This window comes from Oreochromis aureus, linkage group 18 (genome assembly GCF_013358895.1).
Source record: "Oreochromis aureus strain Israel breed Guangdong linkage group 18, ZZ_aureus, whole genome shotgun sequence".
Lineage (NCBI taxonomy): Eukaryota > Metazoa > Chordata > Actinopteri > Cichliformes > Cichlidae > Oreochromis > Oreochromis aureus.
Window position 1 is genome coordinate 2,559,901 of NC_052959.1, and position 17,177 is coordinate 2,577,077.

Sequence of the window (17,177 nt, forward strand, 5' to 3'; positions counted from 1 at the left end):
AGCTGCTGACTAGGAAATAATCAAGACGAGAGTAGGATTGATGGACGTGAGAAGAAAGTGTATTCCTGACGGTTGGAGTGAAGAGCAGGGCGATTTTAGCCCATTTTTGGGGGTGCTTCAGCAGACGCAGTGGAGCGGAGGACATATTAGCTGCATTTAACCTTCAGTTACTCTTTAGGTAGGAGTTAGACCATGTTTCTTTTTAGCTGAAAAACATTGCACCCAGGTAACCTGCAGTGTTGAAAATGTGTTTTCCGATGATGTTTGCTACCCTACAATCCAACCTACTCTGTAGTAAAATCAGTGACATTTGACCGCCCCGTTAAAATTTATGTAGCCTATTTAAAATTTAAAACTTAAAATTGTCCGTAGCCTACTGTTGTTACCACTGTCCTGTCTGAAATGGAATGAGAGAAGCTGGTTATTTTGTCATGCTGATATTAAACCCAGTAGCAACATTCAGGTAAAAGTGTAAGAACAAATGATCTGTCAATAAAGGATAATGTTGGATCAGTGTTTCAATATTTATATCTTTTATTAGGTGTACATGTGGTTTGGTTATTTGCCTTTTGTTTGAAAGTACACTGAGAGAGGACTTTTTTTTTTATTAGTGATCTTAATAGTATTTTTTTTCATATTAATGTAATTTTTTCATCCAATTGAATACAATCTATTTGTGTATGATTGTCAGTCCAAAGAAGGAGAGAGGAAAGAGGGGAACGTGAGGTGAAAGTACAAGGTCAGGAAGAACCAGGGAAGGAAACAGACAGGGAACAGTGACAGGCAAAACAGAAACTGTTAACCTGCTTGTGAGTCGACCACCAAAAGTGATTTGCCAACCTCCAGGTGAGGCGACATAGGTTAAAATAAAAGAAAAAAAAAAGTCTGCAGAGCCATAGTAGTATCTGCAGTAAAGATTTTTTTTTTTTTTTTTTTTTTCCCCATACACTGTACCATAGGCAGCTCGCTGGGTGCTCAGCACCCCCAAAGCTCTGATCCTAGAATCTCCCCTGGTGAAGACAGCGCCATACGTCGCAAAGTCCGAAATCACTCATGCACTGTTTAAGTGTATTTGTGGACTGCCAAGTGCACTGAGTTCTTTGGGAACTGGTCGTTTACACTGAAGTTCGTTCCCTTCATGTCCGTGCCGCGACTCTTCCTTCTGTTTGAAATGGCTGTAATTCGGCCATTCTTCCGAATGTTGGAAAACTGTAAAGGACTGGTTCTTATCTAACGCTTTTCTGCTCCATCTTAAGCACTCCAAATATTTAGTAGGTGACCTGCTCTACCACCTGAGCTACAGCCACAGCTGGATATAAAAAGATTCCATAGCTTCTTCATGTAACCCTTTCCGCTGGGGTTACTTGCGTAGTAGCATTCCAATAGCACCCTGTTCCCATCTCTTCCCCACTTGTGCCCTCTCTTTCCAGTAGCAGTACTGCTCATCCGTGTGTTCTGGTTCCTCAACACCTGACATGGGTCCTGTTAATACGGGCGACGTACGAGCCGGTATGGCTTCAGTTTTCTGTCTCTGGCTCATATCCGAGATAGACTTGGTTGGTGTGGAGGGGTCTAGCCTACCGACCCTTACTGGATACAGACATCCTGGTTGAGAGTCGAAACCCCGACCTGAAGTTCCAAATATATATACTTTTTTTTTTTCCCTGGAATTTGTTGAATTCAGTTATCTCTCAGACACATTCCGAGGTAGGCTTGCTTGGGGGTGGGGGGGTTAGTCAGGTTATGAGAGAAAAAAAGAAAGATTCTATGATTAGGGAAAAAAAAAAACAAACAAAAAAAAAACCAAACAATCTATCAGATAACATTTAAAAACCAATTTCTTCAATAACCTGTAACAGTCTTTAGCATTATACTGATAGTACACTGATAGGTTGTTTGTGCATGTTTTGAATGTACAAGGTGCTGAATTTATATATAGCTGTGTATTCTAGCACACAATGCAGAAGTGTATAATTTATGACGAAAGTATATTTATATGAAGTAAAAGCACAAAATTTACGTACCAGTAATAATACTAGATGTTCCTATGAAATGAATCCATTCTTGATTTTATTTTTAGCAGATAAATGTTTTCATTGTAAATATTCAGGGTCATTTTTGATCAAATCAATTAGGTCATTGTGTGTCTACTGCCCTCTAGTGGTACAAAACATCTTTTGTGAAATCAAAGGAGAGCCGCAACACTGCGGAAGCCCTTTATTACTTTTCCAACCGCACAGGAAGCTAAGGCCCATGAGAGCCAACAGCTTATAAAATCAGAGAACAAGACATTTACAGGACATAAACTTCATACGTTTTAAAACTGACAGTTTAAGCCATGCACAGGCTCACATCTTGGCAAGACAATAAAACCAGAAATTTATTTGCATAAATGTAAAAGCTAATATGAAACTATGCATTTAGGAATTAAAGTTTGTGTTGTTGTTTTTTTTATTTCTATAGACAGAACGCAGTAAAAGGTCCACACAGTGTATTAAATCTGTTATGTGAAGGCAGGAGTGGTAGTAGGAGGACCCAATGTGCAGACACTCAGAGGCGGAAAGTAACTCAAACTCAGATTTATTGCTAAACTCAAAAGGTAAAAACTTGCAAATAAACTTACTCAGACAGAACACACAGCAAGAAGAGGGTAGATCGCAACACAGACACAGAAACACAGGGCTTAAATACACAGAGGGAGCAATCAGGGAATGGGCAACAGGAGGGAAACACAACTGGGGCAAATCAGGCCTAACGAGACAAAGGAAGCACAACCAGATGCATTAACATGAGACACAGACTTTCAAAGTAAAACAGGAAACATAATACAGACTGAACTACAGACACAGACTGACTGGACACAGGGAGACAGCAACTAGAGAACACAGAGAGATAAACCATAGGACAGAACTTAACAAAGAAACCAAAGACTAGAAATGATAAATAATATAATAAACTCAAACCTCTGGGTCAACGACCCAGGCATCCTAACAAAATCATATAGCTCACATGGCTGCTTTACAGGGAAGAGAACAGCACATTTTGATAAATATCTGACTTCTCAGAGCCGAATGCATACAGTTCATCTCAGTTTTTAAACTTTGACTGTGTTTATTTACATGTAATACTCCAAGTGAGTAAAACAGTCCATGTAGTGAGCAGGTGGTGAAGAATTTGATGGGTGAAACATAGGATTTAATGTCCCACATGAAATATTAAACGTCAGTGTGTCTGATTAATTTGACTTTGATTTTGAGATTTATTTATTTATTTTTAGCTTAAATTAACTTTCAGGACAAAACGTTCCAAAGACAACCTTTTCTTATAAGAATTCAAGCACCAAACTGTGGTGTATTCACAATAGAATAATTGTCTCTCGTACATTTGTTTGTTGTACATGTTTATTTTTCAGTTGTGTAATTACGTGTTACGCACTGGCAATAAAGTGAATAAAGAGTTGGTTTTATTGCACACAGTTGTCCTGCGTACTTATTACGATTCAGAGAAAGAATCACACATGGTGTCAGAAGTGCTGTGCGACTTCGACTCCATACATCTGCCAAGTGGGAGGAGAAGTGGGAGGTGAAAAGGAAATGCCAAATGATGATGCAGACGATCGTCCGAGGGCAGGAGTTAGCACCGCGGTTAGCACTCCCAGCACTACGTTTAGCATCCAACCACCGGATCCCTTTGATTTTTCCAAACCACACGAATGGACAAGATGGGTCCGTCGCTTCGAGAGATTTCATCAGGCAAGTAATCTGTCTGCGAGCTCAGAGGAAAATCAAGTGAACACTCTCATATATTGTATGGTAGACGAAGCAGATGACGTCCTGAGAGGACTAAAGTTAAGTGATGTAGACCAACAGGACTATGCTATAGTGAGAGATAGCTTCCACAACTTTTTCATTGTAAGGAAAAATGTTGTTTATGAGCGCGCATGTTTCAATATGCGCAAACAAGAGCCAAATGAGACTGTTGATGCATTCATGACTGCCTTGCATTCATTAGCAGAGCAATGTAACTACGGACTGCTCCACGATGAGCTGATAAGAGACAGAATAGTAGTGGGCTTGGCTGACATGAGGCTGTCTGAGCGCATGCAGATGGAAAAAGATTTGGACTTGGATAAAGCTATAAATATGGCCAGGCAGTCAGAAGAAATCTAAAAGCAACAGTCAGCTTTGAGAAGTGAAACAAATGTGATGCAAGTAAATGTGAAATGCAATTGACAGAGTGATAAAAAAGCATGACAAAACAAAGTTCAACATGTTCAAAAATAAAACTGTCAAAACACAACAGCAATATAGCAAGAGACAAAGTACCAAACGCTACAAGTGCGGAGGCTCTCCACATCCGAAACTCGAGTGCCCAGCAAATGATGCAAAATGTCGTTTATGTGGAAAAAAATGTCACTGCCAGCACGTCTGCAGACAAAGCAAGACAGTACAAAGTATTGAGGAGGAAGAGGAGCAAGGATTCTTCCAAGGCTCACTTTCCAGTGACGGCCAGGCGTGGTCAGCCAACATACAAATGAAAGATGCAAAAATTACTTTCAAACTGGATACTGGAGCAGATGTGACTGTAATAGCTGACTCGGACTAAGTGCTAATGACAAAAAAGACCAGTTCTCCAGCAGCCAGAAAAACCTTTGTTAGGCGCTGGAAAAACACCACTGGACATTGCAGGTTTTACAAAGCTACAGCTCAACTACGGAGCAAAACAGAAAACAGAGAAGGTCTATGTTGTAAGAAGCCTGAACACTCCACTGCTAGGCCTGCCCGCCATTACAGCTCTTGGCCTGCTGGTGCGAGTTGATGCAGTTTCAGTGGACACTCTGAAGACTACTTACCCTAAACTTTCCAATGATCTAGGGAAAGTGCAGCGGGCCTATCACATTAAACTCAAACCAAACGCTGTGCCGTACTCGCTCAAAACTCAGAGAAGGCTTCCTCTGCCTCTAATGGGAAGGGTAAAGGAGGAACTCCAATGAATGGAAGAACTTGGTGTCATTACCCGACTTGAGGAACCAACGGATTGGTGTGCCGGCATGGTTGTTGTTCCAAAGAAAAACAGCCCTAGGCTGAGACTTTGCGTAGACCTTACCGGACTAAATGAGTATGTGTGCAGGGAGAAATATGTGCTGCCGTCGGTTGAACAAATCTCGGAATGCTCGCAGGAGCCAAAGTGTTTAGCAAACTGGATGCTAACATGTTCTCCTGGCAGATTTCCCTGTCCGATGAGTCTGCCAAACTCACCACCTTCATCACACCCTTTGGGCAGTTCCATTTTAATTGCATACCGTTTGGGATCAACTCAGTGCCTGAACACTTTCAGCACACAATGGCGGAGGTCATTGAGGGTCTCGAAGGAGTGGTGTGTTACATTGATGATGTGTTGGTGTGGGGACGTAACCATCAGGAGCACGATTCCCGTCTCCATGCTACACTGCAAAGAGTGGAAAAAGCAGGCATAACGCTGAATGTTGAAAAATGCGAGCTTTCCCAGAGCAAGATCACTTTCTTGGGTCACATCATAGCAGATACAGGAATCAGTCCGGACCCAAAGAAAACGGAGGCAATTACAGAAATGGCGGAGCCAACTAATGTGTCAGAGTTGCGCATTTTTCTGGGCATGGTGAATCAAGTGGGCAAGTTCTTCCCCCATTTAGCTGAAAAAGGCAAAGCCTTGCGAGATCTTCTTTCCAAAAAGAATGCATGGTACTGGGGAATGGACCAAGCGAGAGCTTTCAAAACATTAACAGATTCCCTGACCTCACCTCTAGTGCTTGCAATGTATGACCCCAACAGAGACATTAAAGTATCAGCAGATGTTTCATCCTATGCTCTCAGAGGTGTTCTTTTGCAGCTGTGGGAAGAAAGATGGCGACCAGTGACATATGCGTCGAGGTCACTTTTTCCTACTGAACAACGATACGCACAAGTGGAAAAAGAGGCACTGGCATCTACATGGACGTGTGAGCGATTTCGTGATTTTCTGATTGGAAAACATTTTTGTCTCTAGGCGGACCACAAACCTCTCGTTTCCTTACTGGGAGGACAAGCTCTGGATCTCTTGCCACCCAGGATCCAGTGATTCAGAATGAGACTCATGCGTTACTCATACAGTGTGCAGTACACCCCAGGAAATTCACTCTGGACAGCAGATACTTTGTCCTGCTCGCTGCTGAAAAAACCAATGAACATGTCAGACAAAGAGCTGATGGAAAGCACAGACATATGTGGACAGTATTGTAGCAAACATGGCTGTCAGTTCAACATATATGCAAACACTGAAGGAACAACTGAAAAGGGACAGTGTGTGTGCCTGCGTCATGGACATGTGCACCCAAGGCTGGCCAGAACATGCAAAACAAGAGCCTTTACAGAGAAATTACTGGCCTGACCGAGCCACACTCACTGTTAAAGACGGCCTTTTGCTAAAAGATACACGGCTTGTAATTCCTTCAGCAATGAGAAATGAGGTGCTGGAAAAACTACACGAAGGACATCAAGGTGTTGTAAAATGTAAAGCTCGTGCAGGACGAAGAGTGTGGTGGCCCTGGCTGAGTCAACAAATCTCTGAGATGGTGTTCAAATGCAGAACATGCATTCAACAAAGACACAATCACAGTGAGCCACTCATGCCAACAGAATACCCTGCCCACCCATGGCAGAGAGTAGGCACAGACCTTTTTGTGCTAGGGGGAAAAACGTACCTTCTCGCTTCTGACTATCACTCTAGATTTGTTGAGATTGCTTTGTTAAACAGAACAAAATCAAACGATGTCATTACCCACCTGAAATCTTTCTTCGCCCGTCATGGCATCCCAGAGGTCCTCATGTCTGATAATGGGCCACAGTATTCAGGTCAAACCTTTGCAGACTTCGCAGCAGCATACAGCTTTAAGCACATCACAAGCAGTCCCAAGTTTCCGCAAAGTAATGGAGAAGCAGAACGTGCTGTACAGACTGTAAAAAATCTGAAAAAAAGCAGCTGATCCTTATCTAGCTCCTCTTGCCTATAGAGCAACACCACTGCACTGCACCACATCTGCGAACCACACTGCCGATTCCTCCATCCCAGCTGGAGCCTACACTGCCGGATGGCGCACTGCTCGCTCAAAAGGAAAGGGAGAAAAGAAATATTCTGTTTTTGTTTAAAAGGGGAGATGTGGTGTATTCATAATTGTCCCTGGTACATTTGCTGTATGTGTTTATTGTTCGATTGTGTAATTTCGTGTTGCACACTGGCAATGCATGCCGGGAGGCGGAAATAAAGTGAGTAAAGAGTTGGTGCACACAGTTGTCCCGCGTACTTATTCCAATTCAGAGTAAGAATTACACACAAACTATAACATGACAACACTGACTAGGTAGTTATCAGTGAAAGCAAAAACATTAACAACATTAAATGGAGTTAACAAGGAGCATATTACTATTTTTAATAGTACAGTCACAGTAATTGGGCAAAGAACTGCACATCCAAAAGGACAGGAAGGTACCAGTGCCCAACGGGAAGCAACAACTGAAGTCAATATGACATTACAGAGATTAAAACACCAATCCTATGGTAAATATCAGTGAGCAACACTGGACCTCTGTATATTCTTTTTACTGTTTAAATTTGAAATGTTTTTGCTTTAGTTCTTCAACCAAGTGGCCTGTCAGTGTGGTTATTCTTTACTTTTGCTTGAGCCGAGTGATTCTTCTCACTGGACTCCTATAATGGTCTAATGATCATACTTGAAAGTGCAGTAAAAGCCATCATAAAACATTAAGTGCATTCATTTTGACAAGAGTCACTATAAACAAATGGAAATGAGCACAGTATGCACCAGCTACAGTACAGTGAAAGCCAAAAAAAAAAAAAAAAAAAAATACTCAGGGCATCAGTTTTTAACACTTTACTTTTAATACCTGAAACATTTGCACAGCACTTCATGTTAAAAGCAGCTACATAAAAGCTCTTTATAGACAGTTTTACACATTAAATTCTTAAACAGGTTACAGTCTGTATTGGATTGTCTTTTGGATAAACTCGTTTGTCACAACCTCTATATTCAGCAGTATTAAACCCCCAAAACAGAAAGCTCTCTGCTGTAACCTAAAAAAACACCAGGAAAAGCTTTCTGGAAAAATGGTTTTGAAAAATATTAAACCATGGCTTCATTATGATGAACACAGCAACTACAGTGTGCTATTTGATTCAATTTCTCTTCTGAAGAACTGACCAATGGGTGTAAATGTTGTGGGCATCTTGTGAAGTTAACTCATAGACAAAGATAATATGACAGGCAGAAAAAACAGCGCCCAACCAATGGGCAATCCAGTTCAATGGATTTCAGCTGATTTATCAACTAATGAATAGCTAACTGGTAACTCAATGGAGCAGACTAAACCATAGCAATGTCTGTCTTTCACTGAAAGTCTCGTGAACTGTCTATGGACATCTTTGCAGTTCTTTCAGGAGGAAGAAGCGTTAGGATTTTTTTTTTTTAAAACTAAGCATTTCAAATTTGCAACAAAGAGGAAAAATATCTTAAAAATGTCTTCTACGGTAACAATCAAAATATTTACTGACAAACACCAGTGGTGAAAGAAGTATTTGGTTTAATAAATGCCCCAGTAGTATGAAAATACTCGACTAGAAGTAAACCTTGCTAGGTTGTGAGCATCATTAATAAAGATAATTACTCTGTTAAAAATATTCCCTGTGTTCCTGTTATATATTATGCTAATGAACTAAACTAGCCCTAGCATTTATATTCAGTTCATGAAATTACTTAAGCGATTTAGTGCAGTGCATGGGTAAGGCCGAGCTGATTTGAAGTCATTTACAATCTGCTGGGAAATATTTTCACTTGATTATCTGCAGTCATTGAGCTCATAAGAACAGGGTCAACATTTGCATGAAGATCATGTAAAAAAAATATTTATGGATTCAAGGTAATATACTGAGACAATTTTATTCAACATAACTGGTTATATTTTTGACATACAGGCTGAAGACTAAAAAAGCTTGGTGAAGCATGCTAAATTTAACACACTGTTCTAACATCTGGACTTCTCTGTGAAGGACTGAAGAGCTAAAGAGATGCCGTCTTCACCGGACCTTAATTTCTTTTCATCTCACATTTTGATAATGGTGATTAGGGGATAAACACACGTTAAGAACAAGGTTTGTTTATGTGCATGGATAAAATTATACATGTAGCACTTGGAAAGAAAAGCAACTGGGCATCTTTATGACACTTTTATTTATTGGGTATCTTTGGATTTCGGATTTTTTAGACACATTTTTTTTCTCAGTTACTTTTTTGGCCTGTGTGGTCTTGTGTGGCATTTTCTTTCATAGTAATATTGTTCAGGACATTTGTGTTTCCAGATGCCATTAAATGCAGCATTATACATGCATTACACACTGTGACACTGTGTCTGTATCCTTTGAAGCCATTACGGTGCCCGGCGTGCGCAGCACACGTACAGCTTGGCTCCCTGTGCATTTCTTGCTACATCCTTCAGAGTTGGGGTTGGATGCTGGGGTTGGTACACTCTTTGCCCCTTGAGTCACTGTGATGGGGGAGAAGAAAATGGGGAAGAAGTCGAGGTAGAGGAGGAGGGTGAGGAGTAATATTAGCCGAGGTGGACGCGATGGAGGTGGAGGTGAAGACGAGGCGATGCTGACACTTGCCATTGCTGCGAAGCCCACGGTGGGCTGGACTCATGTTAACGTGGTGTGCTGACAAGGCGTGGCTAGAAGAAGGGAGGAGACGACTCAGATTCAGAGATGGGATAAAAGATTTGTGAGGACAAGGAAATGGAAGGAAATGAAGAGGATGGAGAGGGGGATCAAGGTGAAGAGCCTGATGGACAAACTGAAGGAGTTTTTCAGCAAAGAGTTCAGGAACGACAGGTAGGCACATCTAAAACAGGCAGAGAAGTGTGAAGGTGAAGAAGCAGTGGAGGAGCAGGAAGAGAACAGGTTTTGGAGGTCATCAGTGGCATCTGGGCAGTGAGAAGTGGACAGATGGGTGTTTCCTCGAGCTAGGCTTTAATCATAGAAGCATGCAAAGCAACACACAATGCTTTACTGCTTCTGCTGACAGCCTGCAAACACACACCACGGGTTACAACAAATCAATGGCAGTGACACACACATGACAGGAGAACATCACTTGATCTCAGCACTCATACCTGTTATCGCTACAGCTTTAGCCAGTCAACCCCCTTCTAGAGGTTATTCTTGATATACTCTATTCATCTGCTGTAAGGCCTGTTCACAGAGTTAATACATAACTTTTTACTTTTAAATTTATATTTCAAACATATCTCCCTGATGAATACAGTAAAACTGAAGTCATTAAGCACAGGATTCAGCTCCATGTTACATGTTATTCTGTCTATATTGAGCTTGTTATGCAGTATTTAAGAGCTGTTTCTGCACCTGTTAATATCCACCTCTTAACTCTGATGTCATTAGCCATTGTCTGGGTCCAAACTCTTGTTCGGTTCCCAAACTAAAAGAAACCAGAAAACACTGAGGGTTAAAATTGCCCAAATTCTTTAATCTTCAATAACATGTTCAGTGTGGCTGCTCTCCCAGGTGTTACAGTGAAGTTGGTTAGCTGCCAAATAATGTTGGCTCTCACATACAAGGTCTCAAATAATCAGGCCCCATCTAATCTTACTGACCTTATAGTACCGTATCACCCCAAATGAGAACTTTGCTCTCAGACTGCAGGCTTATTTGTGGATATTTAAAAGTAGAATGGGAGGCAGAGCCTTCAGTTTTCAGGTCCATCTTTCATGGAACCAGCTCCCAGTTTGGATTCAGGAGACGGATGCTATCTCTACTTTTAAGACTATTCTCCTTTTTGACAAAGCTTATAGTTAGGTTTTCTCTGTATTATTGTAGGGTCTTTACCTCACAATATTAAGCGCCTTGAGGCAGCTGCTATTGTGATTTGGTGATATATAAATAAAACTGAATTGAACTGAACTGTTCTGTTACACATAAGCACAGCAAAGGATGAGGGTTAACTTTTTCCCCCTCAATAATAGTTAATGTAAAGATCTGAGACAGGCAGACGCAAATGCAGAACTGAACTTCAATTACAAGAACATGTACAATGATCCATCCACAACACGAGGCTAGTCATGTATACATTATATATATATACATATACATATATATATATATATATATATATACATATATATATATATATATATATATATATATATATATATATATATATATATATATATATATATATACATATATATATATATATATATATACATATATATATATATATATATATATATATATATATATATATATATATATATATACATATATATATATATATATATATATATATATATATATATATATATATATATATATATATATATACACACACACACACATACATATATATACATATATATATATATATGCTGCTAGTTAACGAGAGATACCGGAATGGCTAACCGAAGGTCGGACGGTCCTGATCCCCAAGGACCCCAAGAAGGACCGTCCCATCCAACTACCGACCAATAACCTGCCTCAGTACTACATGGAAGCTCCTGTCAGGCATCATATCGGCTAAGATGAACAGGCACATGGGTCAATACATGAGCGGGCACACAGAAAGGGATTGGCAAGAATACCAGAGGCGCAAAACACCAGCTACTGGTAGACAGAACAGTCAGCCGAGACTGCAAGACCAGACTGACCAACCTGTGCACTGCCTGGATTTATTACAAGAAGGCCTATGACTCAATGCCCCACAGCTGGATACTGGAATGCCTAGAATTGTACAAGATCAACAGGACCCTAAGAGCCTTCATCAGGAACTCAATGGGGATGTGGCGTACAACACTAGAGGCCAACTCCAAGCCCATAGCACAAGTCACCATCAAGTGCGGGATCTTCCAAGGAGATGCTCTGTCCCCACTGCTGTTCTGCATAGGCCTGAACCCCCTCAGTGAGATCATTAACAAGACTGGCTACGGATACTGGCTACGAATACCGACTACGGAACGGAGCGGTTGTCAGCAACCTCCTGTACATGGATGACATCAAGCTGTATGCCAAGAGTGAACGAGACATCGATTCACTGATACACACTACCAGGCTATACAGCAATGACATTGGAATGTCATTCGGACTGGAGAAGTGTAGTCGGATGGTAACAAAGAGAGGGAAGGTAGTCAGAACTGAGGGGATTGAACTACCAGAAGGCAACATTGCAGACATAGAGGACAGCTACAAGTACCTGGGGATCCCGCAAGCGAATGGGAACCATGAAGAGGCCGCTAGGAAAGCTGCAACCACCAAGTACCTGCAGAGGGTCAGGCAAGTCCTGAGGAGTCAGCTGAACGGTAAGAACAAGATCCGGGCCATCAACACCTACGCCCTGCCCTGCTGGGGTAATAGGCTAGCCAAAGGAGGAGATAGAAGCCACTGACATAAAGACAAGAAAGCTCCTGACCATGCATGGAGGGTTTCACCCCAAGTCCAGCACCCTGAGGCTGTACGCTAAGCGGAAGGAAGGGGGCCGGGGACTGGTGAGTGTCAGCACCACAGTCCAGGATGAGACAAGAAACATCCACGAATACATCACGAAGATGGCCCCAACTGACAGCGTGCTCAGTGAATACCTCAGGCAGCAGAAACCCAAGAAAGAGGAGGAAGGCGAGGAACCATCATGGAAGGACAGGCCCCTGCACGGTATGTACCACCGGCAGATAGAGGAGGTGGCTGATATCCAGAAATCCTACCAGTGGCTGGACAAAGCTGGACTGAAAGACCGCACAGAGGCACTAATCATGGCAGCACAAGAACAAGCTCTGAGTACAAGATCCATAGAGACTGGGGTCTATCACACCAGGCAAGACCCCAGGTGCAGGCTGTGTAAAGATGCCCCTGAGACAATCCAGCACATAACAGCAGGGTGCAAGATGATAGCAGGCAAGGCATACATGGAACGCCATAACCAAGTGGCCGGCATAGTGTACAGGAACATCTGTGCCGAGTATAACCTGGAAGTCCCGAGGTCAAAATGGGAGACGCCCCCAAGGGTGGTGGAGAATGACCGAGCTAAGATCCTGTGGGACTTCCAGATGCAGACGGACAAAATGGTGGTGGCTAACCAACCGGACATAGTGGTGGTAGACAAACAGGAGAAGACGGCTGTAGTGATCGATGTAAGCGGTTCGAATGACAGCAATATCAGGAAGAAGGAACACGAGAAGCTGGAGAAATACCAAGGGCTCAGAGAAGAGCTCGAGAGGATGTGGAGGGTGAAGGTAACGGTGGTCCCGTGGTAATCTGAGCACTAGGTGCGGTGACTCCCAAGCTTGGCGAGTGGCTCCAGCAGATCCCGGGAACAACATCAGAGATCTCTGTCCAGAAGAGCGCAGTCCTGGGAACAGCTAAGATACTGCGCAGGACCCTCAAGCTCCCAGGCCTCTGGTAGAGGACCCGAGCTTGAAGGATAAACCGCCCGCAGGGGCGAGATGGGTGTTTCTATATATATACCTAAGTGGTTGAAACAGCTCCAGATTCGTGCAGTGCTTGCATTTCTATCATGTATAGCATGGTTTCTGCTTTTCTAATAGCACAGTTACATTGACTCTTGTCCAATATAGTTACAAGTATAGGTTTATTGACTTGAATTAGAGACAACTGAATTGAATTGAAGTTTCAGTATATTTATTATAAAACCATGATTTATGTTTTTGCACTGCGAGGTGCAGCTGTAGAAGAATATAATGATGGTTGACACAAAAAAACAACAACAAAAACAAACCAAAAAAACCCAAACAAGAACACAAATCCTTGAAACATTATATGAACTCCTCTTTAGTCTACGATGACTCAGAGCTGTTAACATCAGGTGTCCTCAAATTTCATTTACCTGGCTGGCCTGTTTCTGGGTGATCTGCTGCTGGCCCTTAGGAGTGTTCTCTGGTGAACCAGAGGCACGGTGAGATTTGGCATGAGATCGCAGAGCAGAAGAGCTGGAGGTGCTGCTGGAAGTCTGGCATTTACAAAAGTAAACAAAAGGTTAGCATGAGACAATGGTGGATAAACTACATTTATATAGCCCTTTTACTAGTCAAAGTTAAAAACTACTGTGTTGCTGAAAAACATGTAGGAGATACAGTATTTTTCTTTACAAGATTCAATTAGAAACAGTCAAGAGCTTCAGATTAAAGCATAAACTAAGATTACAGATGACATCGGACATTTTATGACACTAGAAAAAATAAAAATGCATGAAAATCAATGCTGCTGCCAAACACTGACCCATCTCAGGGGAGCTGCCATTTTTTTGTTTCTTTCTGTTTTTTACGATAAAAAAAAAAACAAGCAATGAAGCTATGTATTCATACTGGCCTTTAACAGGTTAAAATAAAAAGAATTATAACTAATTTTTGACAGCAACTGAAGTAGTTTTAAAAGACTGAGTCATTTAAAGTGGAAAAAAACTTGACCACTTCTTCTTCTTCTAAAGCAGTAGAAGAGTTGGGATTTTTAAGGATCATCTATGAGTGAAATACATCACCCTTTCACATAGTACTGTTTTCCTTTCCAAACATCAGCAACAGCAGCAAAGAATTTCCCTAAAAGGCACACAAGAAGAAGAAAAAGGCAAACAGCAATGCAGAACCCACACTTGTGTTCAGAAAACGTAGGTTATGGTAGGAAAACAGCTTTCCATCGGAGATGTGATTAAATGCATCAGTTTTCTTGTTAATTTTGGGTAGTTTAAAGATTTTTCTGTGACAGAAGAATTCAAAGCTGGTGCAGTTTTCACACCAAATGAAAGAAAAATTCAAATAATACAGAGGTAGATGGTAACGGTGCCCACCACCATCCCAGCAATTTGAAGTGAAACAGCTGGGCAGAGGGATTTCAGACCTGTTTCTTGCTGCCGTTTCTGTCGGTGTCGCGTGCAGTCTGGGGTTTGGCTTTCTTACTCTCAGGTGGATCTGTACCCTTAGTGATCTGAGTCGCTGACCTTTTGGACGGACTTCTCTCTTGTTCTTGTTTGATTTTTCTTTTAAGCTGAGCTTTGTCAGTTGAGTCACATAAAGAAGCAGGGGCAGTTATACTCTCCACACTGATTTCCAACTGTTTAATCGACTTCTCTAGACTGTCTATAGAGTCGAATGTATTTTTGCAGAGCTCTTCTACCCAGTTATGTGACTCTGAATGTCTGGTATTAATATAAGAGAAGATATTGATGTCTCTGTCGCAGGCATTGCTTTTGTCCAAGTTCATTTGTTCCATTTTATTAATTTTAAACATCTGCGATTCATTTGTCTGGCTCTTGGTCTCCTTGACTGTTGTGCCATATTCTGCTACTTCCTCCTCATCAACAACAACTTCTTCCCTGTTTTGTTTGACCCTGTTCCCTGTTCTGATAGCCTGGCTAAATGCTGTCAGTCTATTTTTAGGGAACTTGAATTTAAATTTCCTTTTTGTCTCGGTTTTTTTAAGTGAAGGTGATTTAGTCTGGCCCTGGTTTTCAAGAACGGAGCTTTTATCTGTTGAAGGTCCTTCATGCTGTATTTGTGGAGGATTCTGACCATCTCCTGTCGTGAGTGATCCGATATTAATATTCGTGATACCACTTTTTCTAATACCCTGTTCCTCTTCCTCTTGCTTTGTCTTTTCCTCATCTGAAATGCTCTCTGGAGAAAAAATCCCATCAGTATCTTCCTCACTTTCAAAGATTGTAGACAGCCGCTTGTAGGCCGACTGAATGTCCACGGGCTGGTTCAAGATAACAATAATAGGTTTTCTGTCAAACTGATCATTACCGTCCTCAAAACCGTGATTCTCATGTCTTACATAGGTGGGCTCACCAGCGGTGTCCCCAGATACTGTTTGTATTTGGGAGCCATTCATTTTGGCTAAGGTTTCCTCTTTGGACTGTGGTCTGATTCTGGTCTTGGAGATTATACGGCTATATTTACAAATCTGAGGGGGTGGAGGGGGAGGTCCCTCACCAGCCTCATCACAGCTCAGGCTACCTCCATCTTCCGTGTATTGCAACTGGTTACCGGATACTAGCACTGTTTGTTCCAGGTTCCCCTGCTTGCTACTACAATTTAAGATGGGTGAAAATGGGGAAGATTTTGTAACGGAGGTTGAAGTTACACACTCCTGGTCAGGCCTCAGTGACGTATTCTGCTGGACTGGTGGTCCTGATGTCCTCTCTTTTTCTCTGGTTTCTACTATCACATTAGACTTCTTCTCTGATGCTTCTTTGGCGGTTTCATTCATGTCTTTGGGACTTTTGGCACATCCTTGAATGTTTTCTTTCTGTAGAGTGACAACTGTTGTAACCTTGACCTTCTTTTCTTTTGCGGCTGGCGACGATACCTGTCCCACAAACTCTTTCACTTGATTAGGAGTTCTAATATTTTCTTTCTGTGAAACTCTTCCTACTCTAAGTTCATTTATTTTTATATCTTTGTCCTGACTTGATGTTGGCTCCTCATCGTTCCAGAAACGTTTAACATCTTTTAAAGTTCCCAGTGGAAATATCTCCACATCCTTTACTGTTGGACAAGAAGGCACTTGTTCAATTACCGTCTCCACTTTGTTCTCAGCGAGACAGTTTTCCCCACCTTCCCTGTGTGCTTTTAGTCCAGCTGCTGTTATGAGTTTAAGAGGGTAGTCATTTGTAAAGCACAGCTGAGGGTCTGACTGTTGGTCACATATTGCTAACTCATTAGCTACTTGTGAATTTAGAGATGTCCTCTCCTTTTTTGCATTTTGTTTATTTCCACCTGATGAGTGACTCTTATTTGCCAGTTCTGTCACCTATAAATAGAAAAGGTAATATGAAACAACAAAAGAAACAGTACATATTTCGCCTTTTCTGTACAATAATTACTTTAAATTTACATCCATGTTTTCTCAGTACAATCATTCATTATTTTACTTTAAATGTAATACAGCAATGATCAGAGCAGTTATATGACAATCAACTATTGATGATTTTTAATGGAATAGCTCTTGAGACAGAATGAATGACTTTTTTCCTAGAGAAGGCCTTGGCACACTAATTCTCTATTGCGATGCATGGTGCTGCCGCCACCATATTTAACCCATGAACTGATATGAAAAAACCCACAACTCGGTGTTTA

At 41.6% G+C, this 17,177-nt stretch overlaps 1 protein-coding gene across 6 annotated transcripts in view; it reads right to left on the minus strand.

Annotated features, from left to right (window-relative positions):
* Nucleotides 1-7,891: 7,891 nt before the first annotated feature.
* si:ch211-207d6.2 (sickle tail protein) overlaps nucleotides 7,892-17,177 on the minus strand; it is an 81,014-nt gene continuing 71,728 nt past the window's right edge. For 4 of the 6 annotated variants that reach the window (XM_039602250.1, XM_039602251.1, XM_039602249.1 and 1 more), the window contains 3 exons: nucleotides 14,938-16,851; nucleotides 13,931-14,053; nucleotides 7,892-9,755 (listed from right to left, as the gene is read on the minus strand). In XM_039602250.1, the coding sequence (XP_039458184.1) occupies nucleotides 9,729-9,755; nucleotides 13,931-14,053; nucleotides 14,938-16,851 (2,064 nt within the window). In that variant the 3' untranslated portion in view covers nucleotides 7,892-9,728. Of the gene's footprint in view, nucleotides 9,756-13,930; nucleotides 14,054-14,581; nucleotides 16,852-17,177 lie in introns of those variants that run through there. The other 2 variants (XM_031742309.2, XR_005609061.1) reach the window with 2 other exon arrangements.